The 27,930-nt window shown below is 52.8% G+C and overlaps 4 protein-coding genes across 4 annotated transcripts in view; 2 read left to right on the plus strand and 2 right to left on the minus strand.

Annotated features, from left to right (window-relative positions):
* LOC119091582 (kinesin-like protein KIF21A) overlaps nucleotides 1-6,389 on the plus strand; it is a 70,649-nt gene extending 64,260 nt beyond the window's left edge. Inside the window, 7 exon segments of the mRNA XM_037214391.1 lie at nucleotides 106-225; nucleotides 896-1,158; nucleotides 1,486-1,669; nucleotides 2,643-2,804; nucleotides 3,099-3,387; nucleotides 4,014-4,213; nucleotides 5,942-6,389. Coding sequence (XP_037070286.1) covers nucleotides 106-225; nucleotides 896-1,158; nucleotides 1,486-1,669; nucleotides 2,643-2,804; nucleotides 3,099-3,387; nucleotides 4,014-4,213; nucleotides 5,942-6,005 — 1,282 coding nt within the window. The 3' untranslated portion in view covers nucleotides 6,006-6,389.
* A 1,338-nt stretch (nucleotides 6,390-7,727) lies between these two features.
* LOC119091716 (centrosomal protein of 41 kDa) lies at nucleotides 7,728-11,708 on the minus strand. Its single transcript, XM_037214554.1, has 6 exons — nucleotides 11,651-11,708; nucleotides 10,581-10,644; nucleotides 10,031-10,229; nucleotides 9,420-9,753; nucleotides 9,086-9,200; nucleotides 7,728-8,626 (listed from the first exon to the last, which is right to left on the minus strand). The coding sequence occupies exons 1-6, from the start codon at nucleotides 11,690-11,692 to the stop codon at nucleotides 8,514-8,516; spliced, it is 867 nt and encodes a 288-aa protein (XP_037070449.1). The 5' UTR covers nucleotides 11,693-11,708; the 3' UTR covers nucleotides 7,728-8,513.
* Nucleotides 11,709-13,967: 2,259 nt separating this feature from the next.
* Nucleotides 13,968-15,075, plus strand: LOC119092100 (haloacid dehalogenase-like hydrolase domain-containing 5). Its single transcript, XM_037215074.1, has one exon. It carries the CDS (start codon nucleotides 13,995-13,997, stop codon nucleotides 14,526-14,528), a length of 534 nt encoding a protein of 177 aa, XP_037070969.1. The 5' UTR covers nucleotides 13,968-13,994; the 3' UTR covers nucleotides 14,529-15,075.
* A 2,472-nt stretch (nucleotides 15,076-17,547) lies between these two features.
* LOC119092656 (lipase 3) overlaps nucleotides 17,548-27,930 on the minus strand; it is a 109,979-nt gene continuing 99,596 nt past the window's right edge. The window contains exons 4-10 of the mRNA XM_037215619.1: nucleotides 27,516-27,630; nucleotides 25,354-25,451; nucleotides 24,942-25,087; nucleotides 23,931-24,089; nucleotides 19,955-20,039; nucleotides 18,386-18,528; nucleotides 17,548-18,005 (exon numbers count right to left, since the gene is read on the minus strand). Coding sequence (XP_037071514.1) covers nucleotides 17,565-18,005; nucleotides 18,386-18,528; nucleotides 19,955-20,039; nucleotides 23,931-24,089; nucleotides 24,942-25,087; nucleotides 25,354-25,451; nucleotides 27,516-27,630 — 1,187 coding nt within the window. The 3' untranslated portion in view covers nucleotides 17,548-17,564. The remainder of the gene's footprint in view (nucleotides 18,006-18,385; nucleotides 18,529-19,954; nucleotides 20,040-23,930; nucleotides 24,090-24,941; nucleotides 25,088-25,353; nucleotides 25,452-27,515; nucleotides 27,631-27,930) is intronic.

Below are 27,930 nucleotides of genomic sequence, written 5' to 3' on the forward strand. Positions count from 1 at the left end.
GTGTCTCTGGAGAGTTCGGGTGTCAGTAGGACCTCTCTCCGTCCCGGAGGACCGGACCCTGTCTCGGTGCCGTCGGGGTGTGTGCAGGGCCGCTTGCTGCCGCAGGGGCTCCTGCCGCCTCGACCCGCGCCCCTCGCCGCTGCCCGCCCGCCGCACCTACAAGGAGGCGCTCTCACCACGGCTCGCCCGCCGCAATGTTAACATTACTAACAACAACGTGCGCACGTGAGTAGCGTCCTGTCCGCTGTGGGACCGCGGGCCAGCCGACCTCGCCGTCAGCCGGCCGGGCGGCCGCGAGCGCTGCTGCGACCGGCGCGTCCACCACCGACCTCCATTGCAACCAGCGGCCGGCTCGCTGCGCTTGTAACTCGCCTCTGCCCGGAGATGCCTGTGCGTGTGCTACGGCTGCTGCATAATCCGGGGTGGCGTTGCTTTGTATATAAGGTCTGTCTGGAATAATTTGGGAAATCCACCCGTTGGAGTCGTTCTGATCTAGCTTCCCGATGCTACCGGGTGTTCCAAAACACAGCAGTAGTGCAGCAACTCTTGCAACTTCGAGTGTACTGTAGTTGTTTGGTTGCGTGCGTGGCAGATGCAACTTCGAGTGTACCGTAGTTGTTTGACTGCGTGCATGACAGCGTGCCCTCCCGCTCCCACCCACCACACGTCTGGTGCTCATATCGGGCGGCGTGCGAGCACCAGGTCCGCGGGCTCCGCGACAGACGCCTCTAGCTTCAGGCGATAACCTCTCTCTGCTTGTCGCGGAGCGCTCTGTCCGCTCTCGCCCCTGTTCGGCCCGGCCGGCCCGCGGAGGGCGCCCCTGACCGACGGCGGCGCGCTGGCCGGTCCGCCTGAGTCGGCGCCGTCGGGGCTGACGCGCCTCTGTGTCCGGCAGCTCGGACAGTCTGTCGGACGCGACGCCGCCCGGCTCGCCGGCCTCCTACCGGCGCCAGACGTCGCGCGAGGAGAACGTCTTCAAGCGGCTGACGTCGACGACGGCCGGCCAGCAGGAGGAGCGGCCGGACGCGGGCGTGATCACGCCGTACCAGGGCCGCGCCGGCCGCGCGCCGCTCATCTGCACACACGTAGCGGAGGGCCACGCCAAGGCCGTGCTCTCCGTGTGCGCCACCAACGACATGCTGCTGTCCGGCTCCAAAGGTGGGCCGGGCCGCCTCCCGGGACGGGACGGGGCAGCGGGGTGAAGGGACGCGAACGGGGAGCGCCGGCCGGTCCCGAGAGGCAGCGCTGTGCTACCGCGAACCGGCAGGAGGGGGGGGGGGGGGGCGTTGTCTCGTCGCGGGCATTGCTGTCGACAGAGCTGGTTCCAGCCAGTGGTGGCTTGTGGCTCGCTACCAATTTAGGGACTTCGCTAGTGGTGCGGCTAGACGTCGCCTCTGTGCGTGTGGAGCCCTTCGACACCGAAGCGACACGGAACTCTGCTATCAAACATCCGGTTCACTGGCTGACATGGGCAATGCGTTTCAGATCGGACGGTGAAGGTATGGGACCTGCGCACGGGCCATCAGCTACAGTCTCTGGCCGGGCATCCCAATAACGTGGTGTGCGTCCGGTACTCGGAGGTGGCCCAGCTGGCGTTCAGCGTGTCGTCCGCCTTCGTCAAGGTCTGGGACCTGCGCGAGGGACCCGCCAAATGCGTCAAAACGCTCAGGTGAGGGGCGAACGCGTTACCCCGTGCTGGCACGGCTCTGCCCAGCTATTGGAGCAAGGTGTGATTGGAAATTAGTTTTAGGTGGATTATTTCCCGGCTTCCGCATCTGTTTTATGTAAAGTACAACGCAGGATGTTATGCAGGATGTTATGTGTTATGGGTGTTATGTGTTATGCAGGATGTCATGTGTTACAACGCAGGATGTTGTGTTTGAGCCTGACTGGGATGCGCGAACCCTTCACTGCTTGCCATTTCACATCACTTTCGTTTTCAACATGGTACCCGGATTGGGCAACTGATGGAGTGGAGTAGAGTTCAGTGCTCAGTTCAGTAGGAGTGACGGCCTGCTCGCGTCAGCTCTGAGGCCGACGCGACCCGTGCCGGCCGTCCCCTGGCCCAGGCCCACCTGCGCGTGTCCCGTGTGCCCGTGTGCCGCGGCAGCTCACCCGGCCTGCGCAGACTGCCCCCCTGTGTTTCGACAGTCAGACCCCGCGTGCAAGCCACCGGGCCTGTACAGTCTGATCCGGGCGCCTGTGTACCGCGGGGGCAGCTCGTCAGGCATGCGCAATCTGATCACGTGTGTTTGCAGGGTCCCTGACCCCGATTGTTAGTACAATCTCTGACCCCTGTGCCGCTGCAGCTCGTCAGATCTGTACAGCCTGTGACCCCTGCATCTCTGCAGCTCGTCAGACCTGTACATTTGACCCCTGTGCCGCTGCAGCTCTTCAGACCTGTACAGTCTCTGGCTCCCGTGTCGCTGCAGCTCGTCGGACCTGTGCAGTCTCTGACTCCCGTGTCGCTGCAGCTCGTCAGACCTGCACATTCTCTGACTCCCGTGCCGCCGCAGCTCGTCAGACCTGTACAGTCTCTGCGTCCCGTGCCGCTGCAGCTCGTCAGACCTGTACAGTCTCTGACCCCTGTGCCGCTGCAGCTCGTCAGACCTGTGCAGTCTCTGACTCCCGTGTCGCTGCAGCTCGTCGGGCCTGACGTCGAGCGCGGTGCCGCTCTCCACGCCGTCCCGCACGCTGCAGATGCCGGCCGGCGAGGCGCAGATCAACGACGTCTGCCTGAGCGGCGGCGGCCGCGCCCTCTACACCGCCAGCCTCAGCACCGTCCGCCTGTGGGACCTCAGGAAGTGAGTGACGCCGGACACCGCGCTCCGCCCGGCTGGCTGGAACTGTGTGGTCCTGATCGAGCGCCGTGCAAGACAAATTTGTGCACCTTTTGGAACTTTGAAGTTGTTCGATTATCTTCTTTTTGGCGGAAGATATTCCGCAGGACGAAATTCCATGTATTCGGATAAATCTGCGCATATTTTTATTGTGCAGCAGTGTCCGTGTCACGCTGCGCCACGACGTCTGTGTTCTCGGCGTTGTATTTCTGCTGGCGTGCGTGGCTGACGGGGGCGCTCGTGGCGGCGCGTGGCCAGGTTCCACAGCGTGGGCAAGCTGAGTGGCGGCCACCAGGCGGCTATCATGTGTCTGGCGGTGGACCGGCGGCGCGGCCGCGACCTCGTGCTCACCGGCTCCAAGGACCATTACATCAAGGGCTTCGAGGTGCCCGACGACACCAACGGCATCGTGCAGCAGTGCATGAGCCTGGAGCCGCCGCACTACGACGGCATCCAGTGTCTGGTGGTGTCCGGCGACACGCTCTTCTCCGGCTCGCGAGACGCCTGCATCAAACAGTGGGACTTGCAGCGGCAGACGCTGCTGCAGGTACGGATCTCGGGCGGCTCGGCCGACGCTGGCGCCACCTCGGGCACGTGCAACGTGGCGGGCGCTGGCGCTGGGAGGATGCCAGGCTCGGTGTGGTAGGCCGTGGGGTTACATCGGTGGGGACGGGGAGGGGAGGCGCAGTTATATCGGAGGTGGGTTTGTGGAAGACGTAGACTGGATTTTTCGCGCTCACCAGACGCTGGTGTTCGCTCATGTTCATCGGGCGCAGATTTTCACTCGCGTTGACCGGGTATAAATGTTCGCTTACGTTCACCGGGCGCAGATTTTCACTCGCGTCCACCTTGTAAAAATGTTCACCCACGCCCACCTTGTGCAGATGTTCACTGACGTTCACCGGGCGCAGATGTTCACTGACGTTCACCGGCGCAGATGTTCACTGACGTTCACCGGGCGCAGATGTTTACTCGTGGGCGTCCTGGGATGTCAGTCAGCATTGGGTTCGGTCGGGCGACGGCGAATCCCGCATTGGCGACCTCCTCGTGTGACCAGTGCGCCGACAGTGTCTGGGTACAACCGCCTTCATGCGAGCGGCCACCGCTCCGATCACGTGTGCGCGTCTGCGGCCGCCGCCCTGAGTGTGACCGCGTCCGTGTCCGCGTCTCCAGAGCGTGAGCAGCGCGCACCGGGACTGGATCTGTGGCCTTAGCCTGGCACCGGGCGGCCAGACGCTCCTCTCGGGCTGCCGCAACGGCGTCATCAAGCTATGGGGCGTGGAGGCGTGCCAGAGCCTGGGCGAGTTGCGGGCGCACGGCAGCCAGATCAACGCCATCACCGCCAACCAGAGTCATGTCTTCACCGCCTCCAAGTGAGCATCCCGGGAATATCGCCGCGGGCCGTGAGACGGCGCCACGCGACAGCGGAGAGGCAGGCCTGAACACTGGACCGCTGGGGGGGGGGGGGGGGGGCATTGGCTTTGTTCTTCTTTTTTGAGGTAGGAAAAATGTTAGCCTAGATTAACACCAGAAGTACGAACTGTTGGGGGAATGTAAGATGGCCTTGGACAAGGTTGGGAGGGGGACCACTCATCCTACTAATTCCCGGACTCGGACGTTCTGCTCTGTGTAGGAGGGGGACCAGTACCGCCGGGGACACATCCATGGCAGCATCGGTCCTGTGCTGCCAAATGCGCGATGTATCAAACGTCAAATCTCAAGCTTTGGGCGTGCTCTTGGAGTCGTGTGATGGCGTGGCGAGGGCCGGGCGGGGGTGCTCCGCTCCGTGTCGCCCTCCCCCGCCGCCTCCCCTGACTCCGAGCTCCACCGTTCACAGCTGCGGCGATATTAAGCTGTGGCGGCTGCAGGGCGCCGTGGCCAGCGCGCCGGCCCACCTGTGCCCGGCCATGACCCAGTCCACTGGCCGCGTCCTCTCCCTGGCCATGTAGCCCGCCCCGCTGCCGCCCGCCCTCCTCCTGGTGGCCGTCCTGGCAATCTTTGCTTACGCCCTGCCCGCCGCGTGGCGTTGCTGCGCCGCGCTGGTTCGGTTTTGTTCGCCGTAGCACTCTGCGGGCCGTTGTATGTCTTGATTTGTCCTGCGATCTAGCTGTGTTTTGTTATGTCGCAGCCAGTGCCTGTCGGATTGTTTACATTTTGCACCTCGCACTGCCTTTCACACCCTCATACTGAATTTATCAGTCCATTTTTGTACGAATTTGTTATCTCAACACGCTTTTGAACTGAGCACCTCAATATTAGTTTGGCGAGGGCAAAATCAGTCAGTTTCGCTGCACGTGAGGAAGTCGGACTGTGTATTGTTGAAAGCTTGAGCAAGATCAGAGCTATATCAATGCCGTTATCGCGGATGATATCAATGATGACCGTCTCAGCGTCAGGGAGACTCGGCTTTGGTCCAATGAGCCTGAAGGCATCGCGCGTCTGCGTTGGTGCGGCTGGCAAATAGGTGGTAATCGGTGAACTAACTGGACTTTGATCCGTGGTTAACGCGACTGTGATCGTTTATTGTATATTGGCGGCGAGTGGCCCTGAGCCAGCGCCGTCCCTGCAAAAAACGGTGTCTTGACCTAACATTACTCTGGTCTAATGTCAAGAACGCTGTACGAGCATGGATGGGGCCTTTTGTTGGAAATGTCATTTTACTACCAGCGAGACTTATTCGGTAGCGGTCACCGCTTCCCACCGGCGAGTGTGGACTGGAGAGAAGTAACGAACCTCAGTTGGGGGTTCCGCCACTTCTCGCTGGTGTTGAACACCATGCAGTTTTGGGCACTTGATCCCGTGGTCATCGGGTTGGGGCGGTTGCCCATTTAGCTGGGCCGTGGACCACGCAGTGGGTGGCCGCGAGAGCGCCCCACACATTCCAGCTGACCCAGCCTTGGACAGTCCGGACTGGTGCGACGGATCCGCACTGAAAGGATGGTTTGTTGCCGACCGGCGATGTTTGGTACCGCTCCCGTTTTATTCCAGCCCGCACGCGCCAGCACCCCGGACCCTGCCCCCAGACACGCACGCTGTTGGTTTCGTTCGCGGCCCCGGCGCTGGCTTGGTTGGTTTTCCCTGACCCATCCGCGCCACTGCAGCGACCATACCATCGGGCTGTGGCGGCTGCGGAACAACCTGGACGTGGACAGCGAGCCGTCGTGACCGGGGCGCGGTACAAGCTGCCGGCGGAGCGGACCGCAGAGAGCGGCGGGCTGCGGCGGCGCAACTTCTCGACGCCGACTAGAGATGGCGCGCGGGGCGACGACAGGCCGTGGTGATTCCAATGGATGTGACCGGCACTCGAACTCGAAACGCTGTTTTAAGTGCGGGTGACCCCCAGAGTGTTTGCCTGGTACCATGCTGAATGATGAACTAACAAGAGTTGGGCTGTGAGAGAGTTGGGCGGTTCTACTGTGTGCGACGACTCGTGAACACATGATCTTAACGTTGCGTGTGGGATACCGCTCAGCAATAAACATTCCATTTTGTTGAATCGTTTTATCGTTTCCCCGTTCCTGCATTGGAGAATAAATCGTTTGATGCAGCGCTGTCTGGTTTTTGATAGACGTTAATACAGTCCTGAATGCACCGAACGCCGGTCGCAGAACTAACCACGTCGACGCCGCCAGATTTATTGGGACTAACCGTATTGTCAATCCATTACCCTACACGTTTGCGGACCGTGTCCCGTGCGACAACCCGCGCGTGCTAGTATGAAGTGTGCTGGTGCACTTGGTGGCAACCGACGGCTGCGCCATCCAGGCGGATGCGCGGTAGGCGGGCGATCCCGTTGAGCATTGAAGTACACGGGCGGCGTAACAATGGGAACGTGAATGAATGGCCGCACACTCCACCGTTATGAAAGTGGCCAAACGGACGTACTTGACGCGTTCCAGGGTGGGGGGCAATTTGACCCCCCCCCCCAAGATTTTTTCCGGAATGGTTGCCGAACGGCGTGGCATAGCCGCGCCAAAGTTTGCATAGCTGTAGACAATCGAATAACGGATCGTTCTGAATCAGGCATTAAGATGTACCTCGTAAGGTCCCTGACCTACGGCAGGTCAGTCAGACCATGGTATCAAGGAAGTAAACTTCTATGGAATAGTTAAATCTTATGCGACAACGGAGCATTGGACGAAGCTACACATCTCTGCGATACTTTCTTAGGCTACACAACATCTCAGTGGACAAACTCCATTGATCTAGGGTCAGGTATGAGGGTCAGAATATTGCCAAATCCAGCCTGCTGTATTACTCTAGGGCTTGCTGCACGAAGTAGTTTGTGGCGCCCATTTCGGATTTATTGTTGGCGGGAACCGCGTTATAATCTTTCATGGGCTTCTTAAAGGTCAGAACAGGTCACCAACCTAAAATGACCCAATTCACTACTTTGTTTGCAGGAACATACTGCCTGGCGTAATCCTTACCCCCTATTCGAACGCGAAACTCAAAGTCGTCCTGTATGATTTTGATCATCAAGACCTTCGAAAGGCCAAATGGCGTCACTGACCTGAAACGAGCATGTGACCCTTTGCTTGTAACATATATCTAGGTTCTGGGGACACTGAGGACCAACCTGGAGTTTGACCTTATTTGATCCCAAGGCCGTGACTTAGGAACCTCAAACTTTGACCCAAGTGAGTTCACGTACAGGTCAACAGACCCTGTGAATCTAGTGTATCTAGCTCTTAGTTACTGAGACCTCAGGGGGAGGGGTGTCAAATTGACCCCCCCCCCACCCCCACCCGAGCGAAGGGTATTCAACAGGTCACCCAGACGCGTGTTAAAACGGTCCGCTCTCGTGGCCGGCTTGGAGCCTGGGTATGTCCCGTCTTGCACGTGCATTCATCAAGTCAGATAACTTCACTGACGCGACACTGCAGCAACGAAGTGGCAAAGTATATTAACAAAACTCAACAAGAATATTGAGATCAATGGATCACAGGAACTGATGTCATTCGCTATACCTTCACGCTGTTGGCCGTCGGGCGCCTGGACGAAGGCATCCCACATACCGGCGGGCGTGTTCACTACCTCGTGGCCCCTCCGGCCACCAGCGGTTCTCGTACCCTGAGCGGAGGCCGCCGCCACGCGACGGCAGGCGGTGCACGTAACTGACTAGGAGCTCTGTAGGTCGGTCTCGCCCACACTGATAGACCGGCAGCGGGCGTTCGGACGCCTAGGAGCTCTGTAGGTGGGTCCCGCCCACACTGAGAGACCGGCAGCGGGCGTTCGGACGCCACGCGGCTGCTCGCGCCATCACCCGGGCCTGCGCCACTGGCGCGCAACTCGAACGGAACACGCCAGCGTGAACATGGAGACCAGCTAGCGAACGGCGAATGCGGCCACTAAACACTGTTCTGTGGGTAGCAATTGGCTTTGGGGATATTCCAAAACAAAACAAAGTAAAGGCAAAGCATGTGCCGACAAAACAAGGGTTCCAGCTCATTGTTCTGGTGGGTGTTATTACTGTTCGGAGCTAGTTCAGGCGATGGTGATAAGGCACACCCAGCCCCACCGCCCCAGCGGTGGCAAACGGCCAGCCAGCCGACAGCGCGAGCCGCTGCTGAGCTTCCCAGAGGGCCGCTGACGATGGGACGAGGCCAGTGGCTGCAGCTGGCGCGGCGGCGCGGGCGGCGACGGTGGCCGCGCCGCTCAAGCCGGCTCCCGTCACAGCCTCCAGCGGGGCTGGTCCGTACTGGCGGCCGCCGGCCGGGCCGGCCGGAGCACCGTGGAGCAGACAGAGCGCGCCGAGCGAGCGCTGGTCGCTCCCGCCGGCGAGTCTGCACACACCGCCGAACCGCGTTAGAGCCGCGCTGACGACGGGCACGCTAGCAGCGGGCTCGAGCTCCCACGCTCAGGACAGCGCCACAGCGACGGCACACGCCAACAGGCAACACATCGTCAGCGCGCGCACTGACCATCTCCTTCCCCATGCACGGTACGGCGCGGCATCTGTGAGAGCGGGCTCGGTAAGAACGACAGTCAACGCCACAATGGCTCGTGACCACCGCCGAGTCACACAAACGACTCGAAAACGCCTGCCGGCGCCCGTTGTCACCAGGTCCGACCCAAGCGGGTACGCGCTGACGCCAGCGGAGAATGCAAGACCTACGACGGTGGTGAACGGTTAACACACGACAAGAACGCTGCTACTTCGTGGTGTGAAGTGTGGACCGAGCCGGCGGTCAAGACCCAGTCTGTCGGTCGATGCCAGTCACCCCGGGGCGCTGTATACTGACCGAGGGTGGTGTAGCAGCCTTCCAGGGAGGCGCTGAGTGCCTCCACATCAGCGGCGGTGAAGGCGGCCTTCTCGCAAGACGTCAGCAAGCCGCACGGGAACTTCTTGCGCGCCACCTGCCGGCACGGCCGTCAGAGTCCAGGCGCCGCAGCACCGTCAGCGGCGTTACGCAGCCACGTGTCAGGTCAGCACATCACTGCCACACCACCAGGTCGCGGCCACACCGCGCACGAGCGCGGCAACATCTGCGCTGCCGAGCAGCGGCGCCCTGACCGCCGTCCACAGCAGCGCCCCGAGTCCGGCCGCCGACCGGGCCGACTGGCAGTGGGACTGACCTTGAGGCCGCCACTCAGGATGAAGACGTTGTCGTAGCCGCGCTGCGCCAGGGTGGTGGCGCAGCGCTGCGCCAGCATCTCATCCTCGTCGCACACCACCACCACCGTGTGCGCGCCGCGCTTGTAGCGCCACATCTCGGCCGTCTCGTAGTTCATGGTGCGCGCCAGCCGCGAGGCCGGGTAGTGGCGCGCCGTCACGATGTGTTCGCGCGCGAACGACTCGGCGTCGCGCACGTCCAGCAGCAGGTACGGCTGGTCGTCGACGGAGGGCGGCGGCGCGGGCGGCGGCGCGTCGCCGGCCGACACCGTCAGCTCGCCGGTGCCCTGCACCAGGCTGGCGGACGCAGAGGCGGGGCGGGACACACGGTCAGCGTGCGGCGCCGGGCCGACGGGCGCCAAGACAACGGCACATACCCCGAGTGACACGGCCGACCGACCCGCGACCTGCACCCAGCTGCGTCGCACAACTCCCGGACGTTCTGAACAAGCTCGGCAGGGGTGGGATTCGATGGGGCAACAAGATCAGCCGCCCAGGAAGGGTTGTCCCTCGCTTTCGGCGCATCCCGCGCACGGCACCAACGTCTGCCGTCGGTGGAAGCTCCAGCAGTCACCTCTGCAAGTCAGTGCGCTTCTCCTTATGGGCGGCGGGCGGCGAAGGTGGCGCGGCGGCCTCCAGCCGCAGCCGCGCCACCTCCACGATCAGCGTGACGAGCGTGCCGACCTTGATGCGCCGGAACAGCTCGTCCGGACGCACGTGGTAGTACTGGCGGATCACGTCCAGCGCCTCCTGTCGCTTGCGCACGTTCGGCCCTGTCAACCCGCCATGGTCACCAAAACAGTTGTAAGAAATGTAGGGAAACATGAAAATATTAACCCACTAAGTCACCTATACAGTCATAACTATCACATGAGGAAAGTATGTCAAAACAATATTATATTAATCAATGCATGCTGACAGTATTACATAAATCAATGCATGCTATTAAAGTGTATTAGAAATGTAGCAAAAGTAGTACCATACACAAAATTTGTAAGAAACATTCATGATTAAGTGTATGGAAGATGACAAAATGCAACTCATCTGGCTCTTATCCTTGCTAATGCACACTGCCTTCGATGCATGTAATGCATATCAACAAAGCCCAAATCAGAGATGATTACCAGTATCAATCATGGCAGTCACTTCCTTATATTTGTTGCAGCTCTTTGGTGGTGCAGGTAGAGGCTGGAACCAGTCACAAATTTCAGGACATGTCACATGCCTTATAAGCATTAAACATGAGCTAGGAATGGACACCTTTGTATAAATGGCCTACTTACAGGGCAATAGCCCAACAATGTGTCAACAATACAGCACCATATTGATGGCTGGCTCATTCAGATGACAGCCCTGATCAGAGCCCCTTGTCCCTGAGGTTTCATTCCTGGGCCAATCTTGGGACTTGGGTGTTCTGGATGTACCAGCGACTCATTGCTTTTCACCACAGCAGTTGCACTATGTGCATGTGTGCTGGAATGTACATGGTACAGCCAAGCTGAACTGGCCATGCTGTAAACTAATGACTGGGCAAATGGTGGCTCACTCAGCAGGCAGGGAGCATGCAAAGGGGGGCATAAGCTGAATTCAGGCTGGGGGGAAGGCTGTAGTAGGCTGGACAAAAAAGACAGAAAGGCATGACAATATGTGCTAAAAAGATGTCTGTCTATTTGGTATGTTTTTCTTATGTCATGGTTCTCACTGAGGGGATGCACTGAGTTTGCCAGTGCTTTCCCAAACTTCCTTCTAGAATACTGACCACTGAACATTGCACCTTCAAAGCCTTGTTGCATATACCAGCAAGTATGCACATTTTGTACCTGACATTTGCAATGCAGTGAGTTACACAAACATTCAGCACCCCAGTCCCAAACACGGTCCAAGGCTGGGCCATTGGTAATTAATAGGTGTTATATCATATACTGCAGCAATATGCCATCATAGTATGCTTTAAGGTAAGCACCCATTGCACATGTGCAAAGGTTTAAAAGGTTGCGAAGATTGCACACATGTGCAAAGGTTTAAACATTTTGCATAAATCTGCAAAATGCCAACTTGTGAAAACCACCTGTAATATGTACCATGCATGCATCAATGTAATGGATTCACATCCAGGCATCTGGAATGGGCATATGGATTGCTTTTCACAAAGTTTGATGTGCCATACATATGCTCACATGCATCAAGTGCTCACCTTAGGTGATGACTCCTTTTTTGCTTTTCTCCCTTGATACATGTTTGATGTACCCCAGCCTCCCTGCATAAAAATTTAACTTTTATTTGGCTCAGGTATTTGTACATCATTGCTCATGATTTCAGTACCATATCATTGCACAGAAAATAAAGGCATTACAGGTGAAAACATGTTGACAAAAGAGAGATAACAATCATAGTGATAACATTTGGTCAACAGGTATCAATCTAGTTGCTCCCCAACCAAAAAATCTGGCATATCCCAGCATAAGGATGGTGATGCACTGGTCTACATCTCATCATCAACCCATCACCCTTATACCACATCATGCACCGGGAATCCAGAGAGCGAGTGCCCTCTAATCTCATGTAGTTCGTCTTGGACTCTCATCCCCAATCCAGGGTAGAAAACCATCACATGGGATTTTAGCGCTCAAAACAACATAGAGACTGTCAAAAATATCCAAACACCAGTACCTACTTAATTTTCCAAACACACAGGTCTAGAATATATGCATTTTGCGAATCGCCCTGCCGGACGAAGGGGGCCACCTGTCAGCAGATACACAGCGCAGAGCAGTTTGGAAAACGCCGTGTAGGTGAGATAAAACCGCTCGGTGATTCTGGTGAGATGTCCCTATGACGTCACTGATAGCAGGACTGTTAGCCCCGGACATGATGCTGAGGGGCAACCAGAGCATTGAAATATTCATACAAGAATGAAAAAGCCGTCAGCGAAAGATGCATTTAACCAGCGAGCCGATCGCGTATACTTTTATTGGAAATATGATGGTGTGCTTTGCATGCCTCTGCTGTAAACTTGTATAATGCAACGGCATACAAATTTGAATGCGTATGTACAAACGAGCACATCGTAACAGAGGGAAGGGAACAATGGGTGCAATTATATAAAAAAACAAACAGACTGTTATTGACAGCATATAAGACCAGAGCACCGACTACGTATAATCTAACGACGAGTATGATGATGCACGTAGTAATCTTAAGCGGCAAGCCATCAATGTTCGGCTGCTCTGCAGCGTTATGCCCCAGGGCTAGCGGCCGCACCGCATTGAAGTCCTGTTACCAATGACGTCATCATCCCGTTAAGACCGGGTAAAAATCCGACTCATGACGAAGTCCATGAACAGCATCTCTCTGCCCTTGCCTGTGCCAGAAAAGCTGCCAGAAAAGTGCGTTGGATAAGCCGCCAAATTGGGAGTGGAAAATTACCACCTCGAGGGAACCTGAAGGGGCGGGCGCGTTACGGGGCTTGTGGTGAGCGCGGGGAGGAGGGGGTGGAGTAGGATTGAGTTATTATTCATTGTGGTATGTACTTTGTCCCCGTTTGTTGCTGATTGAGTTGATTCGAAGCTTTCGCCCATGGGCGTGAAAAGGGAATCTCATTGTGGATGTGGCTCAAGCTCGAAATGTATTTACTGATTATGAGCCCGGAAAAGTTCTGTTGTAACGGGTGCAGCTGAAGACACTAGTGGCTTGTTTAACTACCTTCAAGAAATTTTTTTTATTAAGAGGTGTGCTGTCCATATCTGCAAGACAAAACAACAGTCAGTTGGAGGCAAGTTTCAACCACCAGTAGGTAGGTAGCTGTGAGATGTGGGCAAGACTTCACTCATTTTGGCCCGCGATCAGCCAACATCATTCGCTGCTGGGCAGGTTCTGTAGCACGTCTTCAAGTGCAAGAAATGTGTCATTTCCTAGACCTGCAACACATTATCCATCCTTTGGACTGGTTTTTGACATTGATGGAGTGATCGCAAGAGGCCGGGATGTTATCCCGGCAGCTGTGCAGGCATTTCATGAGCTGGTTGATGCTCAGGGACATTTCAGGGTCCCCACCACATTTGTCACCAATGCCAGCAACACCCTCAAGTACCACAAAGCTGAGCAGCTGTCAGAGTGGCTTGGGATCCCAATATCGTCAGATCAGGTGGTGATGGCACACTCACCTCTGAAGTGGTTCACTCAATACCACAATAAGCATGTACTGGTTTCTGGCCAGGGGCCAGTGGAAGCAATAGCACTGAATCTGGGATTCACCAATGTCTGCACCATAGATGCATTCAGAAGGCAATTCCCAGCACTGGATGTGGTGGATCACTCAAGACGCACATGGATGACTGTGCCGTCCAATGCAAGTTTTCCACCAATTGAGGCAGTTGTACTTCTGGGTGAACCTGTTCGATGGGAGACATCACTGCAGCTACTTGTTGATGTCTTGATGTCTAATGGACTTCCCCTGTACCGTGTGGATCAGCCACCCCTCCCACACCTGCCTGTCCTGGGCTGCAACATGGACCTGCAATGGATGGCAGGGTGCTCCAATGCCCAGGTTTGGGCATGGTGCATTCTTGACATGCCTAGAGGCTCTGTACAAGAAGATCACAGGGTACACACTGACCTACTCGGCCCTGGTTGGCAAGCCATGCGAGATCACCTACCACTACGCCGTCAGCAAGGTCGAGGCCCAGGCGATCAAGGCCGGCAACGTCAATCCCATCCGCCACATCTACTGCATCGGCGACAACGTCAACGCCGACGTGTTCGGCGCCAACCTGTACAACGAGTTTCTGCAGAACCGCGCCACGCCGGAGCCGGTGCCGCAGCAGCGCAACTACAGCCTGGTGAACCGGGACGGCACGCTGAAGGAGCACCGCAGTCGCGCCGAGCGCTGCTTCAGCGTGCTCGTGCAGACGGGCGTGCACTTCGGGCCGGGCGGCGAGCGCAAGTGGGAGAGCGACCACTCGCCGCGCGACTTCCTGCCGGTCGACGAGCGCCTGCTGCAGCCAGACTTCGACTGCCGCGACGTGCTGGACGCCATCCACCTCATCTTCGAGCGCGAGAGCTTCGTCAGCTGATACCTTCACTGGGCGGGCATCTGCGCCGGGCGCGGTTAGGATCGATTTAGGTAGGGAGAGGAGCAGCAACTGCCAGCCGCACTCTGTTGCACGTGCACGAAAAGTCGGTGACGTGCGAAATTTTTAGACATGTAAATTTATTTCCTCAGTGGCAGGGCATTGTCGAGTGAGGTGACAGGCCTGGAGGGTATCCGTAGACAGTGTGGAAAAGCGCGTTGTCTGATGCCCCTGCGGCAAATAGGAACGTTATCGTGCACTCAACATGCTGTAATGCTCGTATTTGGGTCACAATTGTTTTGGTTCGACACGTTTTCCTACATGTTATTTAGTTCACGGGATAAAGATCACATGGTGTGGACGCTTTTTATTTTCACCATTGGTTTGCAACTGGTGATCGTGCCAGTATGAGCCATTTTGTCAGATATAAATCCTGCGCCCGAATGCTGTGAATTTCGACCGATCTTGGTTCTATAAGCGGGGTGAACACTTGGTTTGAACCCCTCAGGTGCTATTAATGTTATTTATTAATATATCTGTGACCTCATCATATGTTGTGTGGATTTGGGGTGATTTTTTGGGAAATAGGGCCTGTATCACAAACACATGGAAAAGAAGACGCAAGGGTGAGAGACGCGTTGTGGTCGTCACGGCAGTGGCCGAACTAGTGTTAAAGTTGGTGTGCCATAGCCACTATGGAAGATGTGCATCTATCTTGTGAGTCCTTTTTCTCAGAGGTAAGCATCAGAAACAGCTGATCGGCACCTCACACGAAACGGCCGCTTTCCCGAGAAAAATCCAGAAAGGTAGCGCACTGGATGTCCCTTACATTCTAACCTACGGGGTTAGAAAATGTGCGGAGACTGGACCACCATATCTTGGCGTAACCAACATTTAAAAAAATACAGGTGCTTGGCGTTTTTTGGCCAAGTGCACAACCGGTGACTGTTTCATGTCGAATGATATAATTGGTGGCACGGTTACACCGGAAGCAAGTAGATGAAAACGTCATGATTGCGCCAGACGTCAATTTCGAAAAGCACGTCTCTCGCTCGCTGTGCGATGGCAAGACGCGGCGCTGTGGTTGGGGCTGAATGAGTGAAATCGCCGTCGGAAGCTGCTGTAAGAAGAATGGTGGTGATTCGTCCATTTCCTGCGCAGGTGTGGCGTGGCGTACATCGATGACCAAGCACATTCATTCAGACTTTATCTAGCTGATCTAGCTGGTCATGCGCATGTTCCAACAGGGTGGGAGACGAGGAGCAGCGTCATCGGCAGGGTGGAGGACGAGGAGCAGCGTCATCGGAAGGGTGGGAGACGAGAAGCAGCGTCATTGGAAGGGTGGGAGACGAGGAGCAGCGTCATCGGCAGGGTGGGAGACGAGGAGCAGCGTCATCGGATGGGTGGGAGACGAGAAGCACCGTCATTTGAATGGTGGGAGACGAGGGGCAGCGTCATTTGAATGGTGGGAGACGAGGAGCAGCGTTATCGGCAGGGTGGGAGACGAGGGCAGCGTCATCGCCAGGGTGGGAGACGATGAGCGGCGTCTTCGGAAGGGTGGGAGACGAGGAGCAGCGTCATCGGCAGGGTGGGAGACGAGGAGCAGCGCCATCGGCAGGCGTGACCGTGGCGTCGATCTTAACACGCGCTCGGGTCGGTGGTGAACGTAACCCTTTCACAAGGTTTTTACAAAATCATTTTGGAACGGCACGGCGTAGCCGCTCCAAACTTTGCACAGCCGTGGGCAATTAAATAGTGGATCTTTTGGCACGAAACATTAGATGTACCTTGCAAGGCCGCTAACCTACGGCGGGTCAAAATCAGGGCATGGCTGTCAGCGAAGGCAATTTCTATGGGTTCAATCTTATGCGATAAGGGGTGTTAGACGAATCCATGCATCTCTGAGATAGTTTCCCAGGCAATGAAACAATTGAACTTGAGATTACAATAACTTCCATTGGCCCATGGTCAAGTATGAAGGCCAGGCCGAGTTTTATACCAGCCTGCTTTTTACTGGAGAATGCTTATGAAGCAATTTCTCATATTCATTTTGAATTTCTTGATAACAGGAACCGTAACAATCATAATTGCTAGATTTGTTAAAGGTCAGAGTAGGTCACTAAGCTAAAATGAGTCAGATCAACTACTTGTTTGTAAGAACGTGCCGCCTAGCGTGTTCCTGAACGCTTATTGACATTCAATTAGAAAGCTCAGAACTCTTCGGTGGTGAACATTTTTAAATTGTTGCAAAAATTGCAAGCTGCTGAAGCAGCATTTTGCGGCTAAAGGAAACATGGTCAAGGTCTAAAATCACCTCCATTGTTCTCGCAAGATACAAGTACCCTTCACGATTTTGAGAATAAATGTTGAAGATAGTTTTTTAAGAAAGTAAGGCGATTTTTATGAAATCTTCACACGGTTCCACGACCACGAAAGTGCCGGGTTGCTGCAGTACGGGCTCAGAAGCCTGGTGATCATAAGTTAGCTTCAGGTGGGGGTCATTGCCAGAGCGAGGAGGCACCGGGGCTGCCAAGGTCGAGCGGAGGTCATGGTCGGCGGTTGCCAAGGTCGAGCGAAGGTCGTGGACCGGGGTATTCGCAGAGCTGGACGACGGTCTGACACTGCGGCGGGAGTGCGCGATCCAACGAAGCGGGTCGCACATGGCGAGTCATCAAGTGAAGCGGCAACAGGCAGCCGAGGCCGGGTAGCAACGCTTCCGTCTTCGCCATCGAGTGGGCGTCAGTGCCGAGTTCGAGTTTGTGTCCACGTGGTTGTTCTTCCTCTTTCCACGTTTAGCCATGATTGGGAAGCGAGGAAGGAAGAATAAAAGGTGAAATGAGTTCATTTGGGGGAGGTCTGGAGGCCTGACTGAAAAAAATGACGATGAGAAAGTGGGGCTCCTTGGCAGAACAGGAACAACCCTGGGACGCCGAGAAACGTGTCTTGCCAGACGGGTGTTTATGCACTGAATGTATCGACACCAGGAATGAAACAATGGCAGATGCCTTTGGCTAATCGCATCTTTATTTTGACATTTTGTCACTGCGGCGTTAATGCCATGTCCAGCCGAGTTAGTCGTGGTGCGGAGCCCGCGTCACAGCCAGGGCAGAGGAGCGGCGCGCCGGCGTCCGGCGAGCCTTCCCCGACGAGCAAATAAGTCGCGTTCGTGCCGCACACTTGGCAAGTTCGCGTCGACACTGTCGGCGCGTTATCCACGCCGGACGCACAGGGGTTTGCCGCGTCGTCGCTGGGGTAGGTGGCGCTAGTGTCGTTCCCGTCTCCGCTGTAGACGACGCTGCTGCGGCCGATGTACTCCCGAGGAGCGCGGGAGCTGAACTGATGCAGGCGTTGGAGAATGCGTTGGTACACTAGACGATGGGCGTCGATCCCCCACAGGAAGTCCAGGTGCTGCCAGAGCGGCCACGCCACTGGCCGACTGGAGACTAGGTTTGGTAGTCGCGCGGCCAACGCCGCCACGTCCTGTCCGCACGAGAAAGCCAACACCGAATCAATGATGGTACGTGGGTCACGTGCTGCACGTCCAGGTATCAGTCTGCGACCATCGACGTTAGGAGCAATAGTAGCGGCCTTCTTTATGGATACACTATGAATAACTTCATTGACTACCCTCCCGGCATCACAGTGCACATTGAGGACAAACAGGCTGGCAGGAAGAAAACTACTAGGAAACCCTCGCAACAATTTGATGGGATCCTAGCTTCTTGCGTGGCTGCCAGCTCAAACAATTGGATAAGCGTGCACAACAGAAAACGCCATGTTTTTGAAAACCCCATTCAAATTCTCCGCCGCATGAGGCCTGGAGTCAGTTTCAGCTCATGTGGCGGGGACGCTTTGCTCACCCGTTTGTCGGCCATTTTGTCGTTTTTCCCCCACATGAGTACCACTGGTACGGTGACCAGTTCCGGGAAATACAATGGCGGCTTTCGTTGTCCGTATATAGCTAAATTTCTCTTTTTACCGTAATCAAAACGCTGGAATCGGCCTGAAAGAAAGATGCGATGCTTATGTAGCATGGGAACCTCTGGGTACATCAAGAAGCAATTGTCCGTATGATGAACTTCATTATTCACGATCGCATATGATACTAAATTTTGAAGTCGTAAAAATGTGTGTTTTTGATAGAGTAACATTCTGCGTCGATCTAGCATCAATGAAGTCGAGCTGGAGGAGGGTTTTCCAAAAAACAAAGTTTTATCATCAGCTGTATCGGATCAATCAAAGTTGCAACTGATGATGACGTTGGAATCAACTCGAACAGGAAGACTTGATACACAGAGTCGATCACGGAGGCGGCTTCAACACAGTTCAACAAACAACAAATTTCATTCTACCAAGTTATGAGCGACACTAAGCACAACTTGGCAATCAAACACACGGAGCGCCAAACATGCTTAACGCAGAACAATAGGGATTTTGTGCAAGCCTATACGTACCTCGAGAAATGGACTATGCTTCTTACCGTGGGCGTTGAAAATAATTCGACCAAGATCTCCGGCTTCACAACTGGCTGGAGTCAAACCCTGACATGCTCCCTGGAAGCTGAGTTGAAAGAGACTGGAGGACTTGGACTGGGAGGAAATGGGCTTGGTTCAACCACGGTTACCAATTTGTAATCGTAACGCACTCGGTCGGGTGAGTATTTTTGAAATTTACAGATATATGTACGGATATGGGTAAGATGTGAACGAAATATAGACAAGATACTTCAAAATATGACACATGTTATTACTGCTTCGGCTTCTTCAACTCACAATCAGCTCTATTCACGCCACGTCTTCAATGATCAACGTCAAACTGCAAACATTCTTGCAGAGCTTTCGGAGTATTTATCATTATTATGAACGTGCTGGAAAAAAACGCGCGGTTCAGTAGCAACTAATTAGATACAGGTAACGGATGGGTATCCCCATGGGCAGACAGTGGATTGGATAAAGCAATCTCACTCGTGAAGATATCTAGACTAGACTCCGCTGACAAAGACTTGAGAACAACTCCGCTCTCCAAACGTCGTGAGAACCACGCTATTCATAACTGGGTCATGCCAGCCCCTACGGCACCACCGAGAGTGGGGGTCGGAAGCGAATCCGCCCAGTCCCAGAGTGGGCGCATTGTTTGACCCGACTGAAATGGAAAGGTCAGCTGGGCCAGTGAGGGTCAACCCTGGCCCGGACGCCCGTGCCGCAGCATCATGCGGAACATGTAGCCCTTGGCAGTCCTGGGTTACGAAAGGACGGACGCAAAATCATTCGTTGGACTGAGCAGCCTGACTTGGATGGTAGGTTCATGGTGCACACAACAAGCTATGCTTAGCAGGTTCTCTGGACCCAAAACAACCCATGTAAACCATTTGGAATGACTGTAAAGAAGAAGAATAAATTGTGAAAGACATGAATGACCTATAGCCATACCGGAGCTGATGTGTTGGGCGAACTGTCGCTCCACTCTGGTGCCAACACCAGCCGGTACATGTGCGAAAATCTGCGGTAGACTGGCCTGCAACGCCGGCAGAAGGTCATGTGACCTTTTCCGCCTTTTTACTTTCAAGACACGTGTCCATGACATTCTTCAAACTAGTATCCTTTTCACCTCTTGTGTTTGTCTCCTTACGTAGTGTTAATCATTCACGCTTTCCCAGTGTCGATTTACACGTTGCAAACTTTGAAAATGCTGGAAGAGCGGACAGGCGCGTATGCAAGGTTTTGCAAGGAGAATGGCGCAACTCAAAAATTTTCTCTGAAAACCCAATTTAACGCAATGAAGGCGCGCGAACTTTCACACATGGCTTAAACCAAAGCATCATATTTTCAATCTATTTAGTTGTGCGTATTAACCTCGGAATGCTTACAGCCGTCATTCATCCACGCACCGAAGTGCAAGGAATAGTAATGTGATGTTCTATGCAAGTAATATAATAAGGGGATGGGACTCGTTCCCCGGGGGCAGTGGCCCAGGTGAGGAGGGCATCGGGGACACGTGACAGGGGTTGGCCGGAGGTCGCACCATAGGGCACGGCTCGCAAGGTCAAGCCCCTTAAGGCCCACCAGAGAGGCTTTTGTGCTGATTGAAGACCCATTGAGCCGATGAGGGCTTTTATTTCAGTCAGACATCATTAATACCAAACAGTCGGCTCCGCGTTGGTCTGGGCCTGAGGGACCATTTCCTAAGCAGCTTTTAGGCACGGACTCGCGATTCACGTTGATCGGAGCCGGCCGTGGGAACATTTGTCGAACAGAGACAGGAACAATACCCGGAATTCCCAGGGCCTATTGCGTTGGTCGGGGGGCCTCTGACAATGAAAGGAGGCATGGCAAATAGCAATGAGACAACGGGGTTGGACGGGCCCTGTGTCAGTCCGGGTCCGCAGAAGGGAACACTTCCACTTTATGTCAGCCGTTTAGCCGAACTGGAGTCTCTAAGCCAATTGTTGGACCACCTGCGGTGATAAATAATCTTGTTACGTCAATGAGGGCTCCTGTGCCAATCCGGAGCTAACTGCCCGTGTCAGGGAGCGTTCCACGTCAGGGAACTGGAACGTTCCACGTTCCATACATTCCATACTACTTTTGGACTTATGAATGATGCATCATTCTAAAGGCATCCGGCTCGCCTGGGACCCCCACCCACGTGTCGTCAGGATGGCAGCCGGTGAGCCACCCGCGCTGGGGCGGAATGGCCCCCAGTCCTTGACCGGAAATGATACTGTGGCCCTTGGCGTTCTAACCACAGGGCCCTTCCACGGAAAGTGTGGAGTTTCGTTAGTGTTCAGGAGGGTGGATCGGAATCCGATTAGGCTTGAAAAAAAATAACCAATGTAAACCTGATAACGTACATACTTCTGCAGAATCGATTAGTGGAACAAAAAGCATGAACTAATGTTGAACGTGCGCGCTCGTAATCTCAGGAGTGGGATCAGCAATAGCCGAGTTGCAATGCCGTAAAATCGAACGACGTTGGTCCATGCAGACAGCATCATGTGGCCGGCGCCGGGCGCCTGAGAACGAACATCTTGAAATAATGTTTCCGGAAATCTTTCGAAATCAATTCGTACCGTTCAAAAAGTGACTGGCGCGTATGTTTCACAGTAATAATTTTGAGGCGGTCCTCTGAATTGTACAACAAGAAAACGAATATAGATTCTGTGTATACTCTTCCAGTTCCACCAGCAATATCTAGCGCCAGCTCGCAATGGTGTAAATGTTAATCCGTTCCTTGCAGCCATCTGAAAACTGCACGGGTGAAATATACGCCCGGACTACCTTCTAAACGTACGAACTAATGTCCTAAGGCATTCAAAGACTTTTGGACACCTTTAGACATTAATAAGACCACTTGCCACACACCGCATCACCTGTGCCGCTTTCAGATGCGTCATCATTTCCGCCCAGCCGTTGACCGCCGTCCACTACTACCGCGGAGCCACCGGCGCACGGCCTGTGGGGACTCCAACGCTGAGCGTCGGGGGCTCCTGTTTCAAGACTCGCGAGCGCGCATGTTCAAAACTGTGTTAGACTATCGCTATCACTATTTCATGCTGACTTAAAGTTGAACATTTCCATACAATCATGAGGTTGGCCATGTTGATGCAGTTTTTTGCCTGATTTCGATCTCTCTTTTACATTGCCATGGCCATCAATATATCGGTAAAACCCATACAAATTATTGCAAAGCTTGAGTTTTATCGGTTTAGACAGCGCCCACTGAGCCATTGCGAAATAAATAGCGCCGACGGCATATTTCATGTAGTCATTTGACGCCTGGCTCATTCAGTTTATTGACTTTAAAATGCTAACAGGATTTCATCTTCTGGTAGCTTGTGGCCGGTGTTGTAATACAAGAAGGTAAAAATACAAATGCAAGAGAATCTTGCTCCCTCGAAATCAAGTGGGGCACACCCGGGTTTTTTTTTTGGGGGGGGGGGATTTTACCATCAAGGGATCCTTTGTCAATCATGTACCTACCCTTACCAAGGCCCTGGCCTTGCCTATGCACGAACTCCACTAAGTGGGTTAGCCCTTGACCTTGGCAGCGGAAGTCCTCCCGGGTTGGCGGGGGAGGGGGCAAGGGGTTTAAGTCATTCATTGCCATTTCTTCCCAGTCAACGCACATAAAGGGACAATATTAAATTTTCAGGGAGTTGGGGACACTCAGTCCCCCGCCTCTTGTGTCCCCATCCCCCTGAGTTTTGAACCCCTGTAACAACGACCCAACGGGTTTAAAATGGAGTAATAAATACAATACAGCAAATCCCAAGATTTGCACGCGCTTTCTCCTGAGTTCGTTGGAAGGTATCACACCGCTGTTGGATTTGGTAAAGGGAACCAGAATATCAAAAACCTTAAATTTGGAAAAATACTTAGTCGATGTTTGCAAGTTTGGGATACACTAACTACTCATGCTCTACGTCACACTCTAATTGTATAAAGGGAGCATGTCTTTTTGTACTATTCAGCTACTAAATCTGACACGTCCGATTTGGCTGGCGGTACGGGTTTTCTCGAAATCCTCTTGATTAGCTCAGGATTTCTTTTATAAGTAGCCACTTCGACGGGATGAATATTATTGGACTTCCTGTTCACTGCTATGCAAGCAACACTTTTCATTTGCTTTGCTTTTTTCAACGTTTGTGTTCGGCAATGTTGACGATACACCAGTTCGCCAAAATGTTTGTATAATATATGCTACAAAGCCTGTAGCACTCTACTTGGAAAAAGACACACAAACACGCATACCATCACGCAAAGTAATCGAGACGTTATAATAACACTTTGATTTCCCCGCTAAAGCGTTAAGCACAGCGGTTCAGCGCAGTTTGCACTCTGCGAAGCGCATTGCGGCTTTGGGAAAGAGAGCATCACATGATGCACAGGGACGCACTGGCCAAACTGCAACCAATGCGCTTCTCGGTAAACGGCCGTCGCCAATCTCTGTGTCGATCACAAGCGTTCAGTTGTCCTGACGTCATTCACAACAGTAGAGGTGCCACTTTTAGGCCCGTAGGGCACCAATGTACACGCTTAAACAGTTCATTAGATTAACTCTAGTCCGCAACAGCTGGCGACAGCCCTTAATAGATCCTGCCGTCGTCATTGCTCATTAGATCTTGATGAGATGCAGTAGCACTACCCAGTGATATTATCAGACGTAACTGGTCCTGAGGTTTCATTAAAGTATGCATTTTTTAAATATGCCCCAAAAGGCGGGACACTCGCTTTAAGCGAGATTCGTCTGCATCCTTTTTTTTAAATCACGAATTTGTCGAAGATTGCAAGGAAGAGTAAACACAAGCCAGAACGCATGTGCCCAAAGACTCGCATTTCAAAAGTTTACCACTATGCGGTACCGACGCCGCGACGCACCTCAGCTCGTCGAATGTCATATGCATACCTTGTCCAGCTGTTTGGGGTCCCAGCCAGCCAGTAGAAAAATCCCCAGGGCACACAGAAGAACCGTCGGCGAGTGCTTGCTGCAGAACACCTTCCCGAGGTTGCCGTATAATGTATTGTATGGCAACGACTCGTAAATGCCCAGCTTATCTGCTGTGTGCTGTAGAAAGATGTTTTAGGTTAGAGCAGGTTATAAGAATTGTTCTGGCGCCTTCCACTTGAAGTAGCTGTGGAGAAAGATAGGACCTTTGTTGTTAACTGTCAATTATATTCCAGACATTAATTTGGTGTTGCAATGAATATGTTACGTTATTTCACATCTCGCTGATGGCAATGGGGATATTTCGATAATTTTTTTCGCCACATGTGACCACTTTCGGCTGTATTCCTGTCGGGCCAAAGATGACAGGGGAACCAACAGACTGGAAAAGCGAATTCCCAAACCGATCACCGGCAGAATAGTATTTATAGCACGCAATCGCGCACATAGCACACATACACACGCACGCGTACACCGCACGCACCACGCACACACATACACACACACACACACAACACCACACACATATACATATATATATATATATATATATATATATACATAGTTAGAGGAACAACACGCAACGCGTCCCATCCATGCCACATATACCAAACACGGCGTACCAAGCAACGAGAAGATTGAGCACCATCTGACGCTATGGTGTGTTGTAGAAGTATGACATCCAACTGGCTGATAAGTTCTGATCAGCACCATCTTTCTCCATCCCAGACGTGTCTCTGGTTTAGTGTCCATGTCATCCAGTGCGCACCCTTTAGACATCTGCTTGCGTCCAAGTTTTGGAGCTTCACTGGAAACGCAAACCGTCTCAAAGAGCCGAGAATCTGATCATTCACCGCGCCAGGGTGACTGCATTGTCGTCAATCACCGGTCACCATGGCAACGCCCTGGTGCGGTGATCATGGCCGCTGACGTTGCCGCACTAGCGTCGGCCGACATGGGCCCCCTACTTACCACGAGGGCGCCGCTGAAGGGCACGGCCAGCCGAGTGATGCTCCTCCAGTACTTCATGGTGGCCACTGGGCCCAGTCCCACCATCAGGCGCACCTTGCTGTTGTACGACGGGTCGTGGTTCATCATCGCCCAGAACGACCATGTACCTGCCACGGCGCGGCGGAGCTCGTCAATCACGTTCGTCACCGTCTTAAGCGCCCTGCCGTGGCGCGGCGGATCTTGTGAATCACGCGTGTCACCGTGTTAAACATGTTGTTACGTCTCGTTTTAAACGCGTCTTACCGCATTTTCGTATTGGAATTTAAGGCCGGGTTTGTTTTTCATCGAGTCATTCGTAATAATGCATGGCATGGCTAATTCCATAGCACGCGTTTCATTCTGCTTCGCTTTGCTTTGCACAGTTCGTACTTACTGGCAGAAAATCCGATATAAAACAAGTCCTCATAGCCAGTGACGTGTAGTATGTAGTCGATTATAGCCGGGTTATCATATCGCGCATAGTCGTCTGCCCTAGAGATGGAAAGGAACAAACATGAATCAGACGAGTGCGGGCAGCTGGATAATTGTGAGTGGCTTCGGTCAAAGCAACGGATGTCGGTTGTAAGCCAAACATTCGATCCCTTGTATACTAGATGCACTCAGAGCATTTTCCTGTAAGATATCTACGGATACTGTATGAAATGAGGGGCTGGAGATCAGACATGATCAGCATCATGAAATGCTTTTAAAAACAATTTACACTCAAGTTTTGCAGAAAGGACAGCAATACAGAATACATCCGGCTACTAGCATTCATCAGCTTAAAACAAAGCCTACACACAAGCACACTTTGGTCATTACCGGATAAATTATGAATCATGTACTGTACCTGTGTCCAGAATTCCCTGCCGCTTCCCGAACTAAGATTGAGTCAGATACAAACAGCCCTTACGGAAGACCAGTGGTCGAACTCTATTGAAAAAGACAAAAAGTCAGATTAAAAAATAACGTAACAACATCACCGTACGACGAATGGTGTGGTCTCCCACACAGCGCAGCACCAGCAGGTTAACTTGGCACGGTCATGTCTCAGATTTTACTGGAAATTGGCACCCACGTCATCTTCTGCGTAAAGTCCACCTGGCCTAATAGCACGCTACTTTTTCATAACTGGAGTTGACATTGGTATGCTTTTAGGGTCGTGTCGCCCATAATGATACCTGGAATATTATTAACACATCGATTTCGGATATTGCAAAAATTAGTACCATGGAACTAAAACGAAGTTTACCTGGGTCAACTTAAAAATAATTTGCCTAATGACCTACGTTAAAGATCATCGTTGTAGCGTCGCATAATGTCTATTTTTAACTTTGCATTCTGCAGATGATACTTTTCGTTTTTTGTCTTTCTAAAACAGCAATCAAATCCGAGGGTGTGCATGTCTAAACAGGCCTCCCATGGCACGAAATGTGCCCGTTTTACTCATTCACGTGTTCGGACGTCACCGAACTGCAACGCTTTTCTACCAACTGTCTTGCGCTCTAATACGTGTGCCAATGCCCAGAACAGTCAGAACTCTTAATTAATTGGAACCAGGGGTTATCCAATGTTTTAAATCCACCTAGCCGAGTATCAGTTCTGTGTGACTTATACATGCATACATATATATATATATATATATATATATATATATATATATATATATATATATATATCATGAGGTTAAACGTAGGGCTTGACGCAGCGTTGATTGCCTTTTGCGTTTCAGCGCCAAAAAACGTATGCAAAATGCTGTGACGCAGTATATTTGCATGCTTGTGAAAATGAATGATAATTTTGCTCATTTTTCAGCGTTTCTAAACAAGTCCTCGGTTTTTCCACATCACGATGGTCCACATCACGATGCGATGGTGCTGTCTTCAACAGTAGATTGTGATTAATGCCCATGACCGGTAATTGATAAAAAATGGTCAAATTCAATTATAAGACCCATTCAAGCTCATTCTCACGCATGCCTTTGAGTGGCAGATGGTCCAGATCAACCGAGTTTCGTTTTCATCACCTAATTTCAAATGTTTAAATTTCGTGGGGTAAATGCAACGGAATGAAACTCCAAATGAAACATATTGTTGCCACGTTCAAAATATCCTGATGAAACAAGTTTGTATTCCAAAAATTATACCTTAGGATCTTTCAGCATCTTTTTCATTCGGAATCTATACCTTTTTTAACCTGATCTTTATGTGATCTATAGCTTTTCGTATATTATATACATATATGCATTGTGCTAGAATTGGCTGGAATTCAGGAGTTCTTTGGAAGTTTTTTTTCTGATTGGTCCCATGTGACCATTGTGCTTTTGGAATGATTGCTCATCCAGGATCTACTTTTGATTAATTCGTAGGTTTGCCAACGACGCAGCACCCATTATTGCGATAATGCACATGTCGTGTGCAGTGGGAACAAAGATCAAAGCCGAAGCCGGTCCTGATTCGCAGCGGGTCTCCCTTAAAAAGCGACGCAATGCTCTTACGGGCTATCGTCGCCGGGGACGGTCACGTTCCTGGTCACCGTTGCTGAAACTCCACTCACGTGAACTGCCAGAACTGACGGCTGTCCGGGCTGAGCCGCACGTGCTTGCGGGAGTACCTGTTGCCTCTGTTGTTGCCCAGCCATACATCGTAACCTTGATCTGCGAGCATGAATCCTGCAAAGACGTTGCAAATGTTAGATCGCTAGATGCAAGCTTATTCGGTCCACTACAGTCGAAAAATATGCGTGGCAACAAAGAAACATCGATAAAAACTACACTTCACTCAGACAATATAACTACTTTGAAATACAAGGAATACGTCGTCGGAGCGGGGTTTATCGGCCTGGAAAGCCTGCGGCGATTCTGGTCAATAAAGGTTCTGACCACAAAATAAAACTTCTTTGAACTGCTGAATGAACTACAGAGTGGACTGCGTGCTTGCGAGCCCAGCTCACCTAAATATGTCATAATTAT

Source organism: Pollicipes pollicipes, unplaced genomic scaffold (assembly GCF_011947565.3).
Source record: "Pollicipes pollicipes isolate AB1234 unplaced genomic scaffold, Ppol_2.1 Scaffold_3447;HRSCAF=4054_pilon_pilon_pilon, whole genome shotgun sequence".
Taxonomy (NCBI): Eukaryota; Metazoa; Arthropoda; class Thecostraca; order Pollicipedomorpha; family Pollicipedidae; genus Pollicipes; species Pollicipes pollicipes.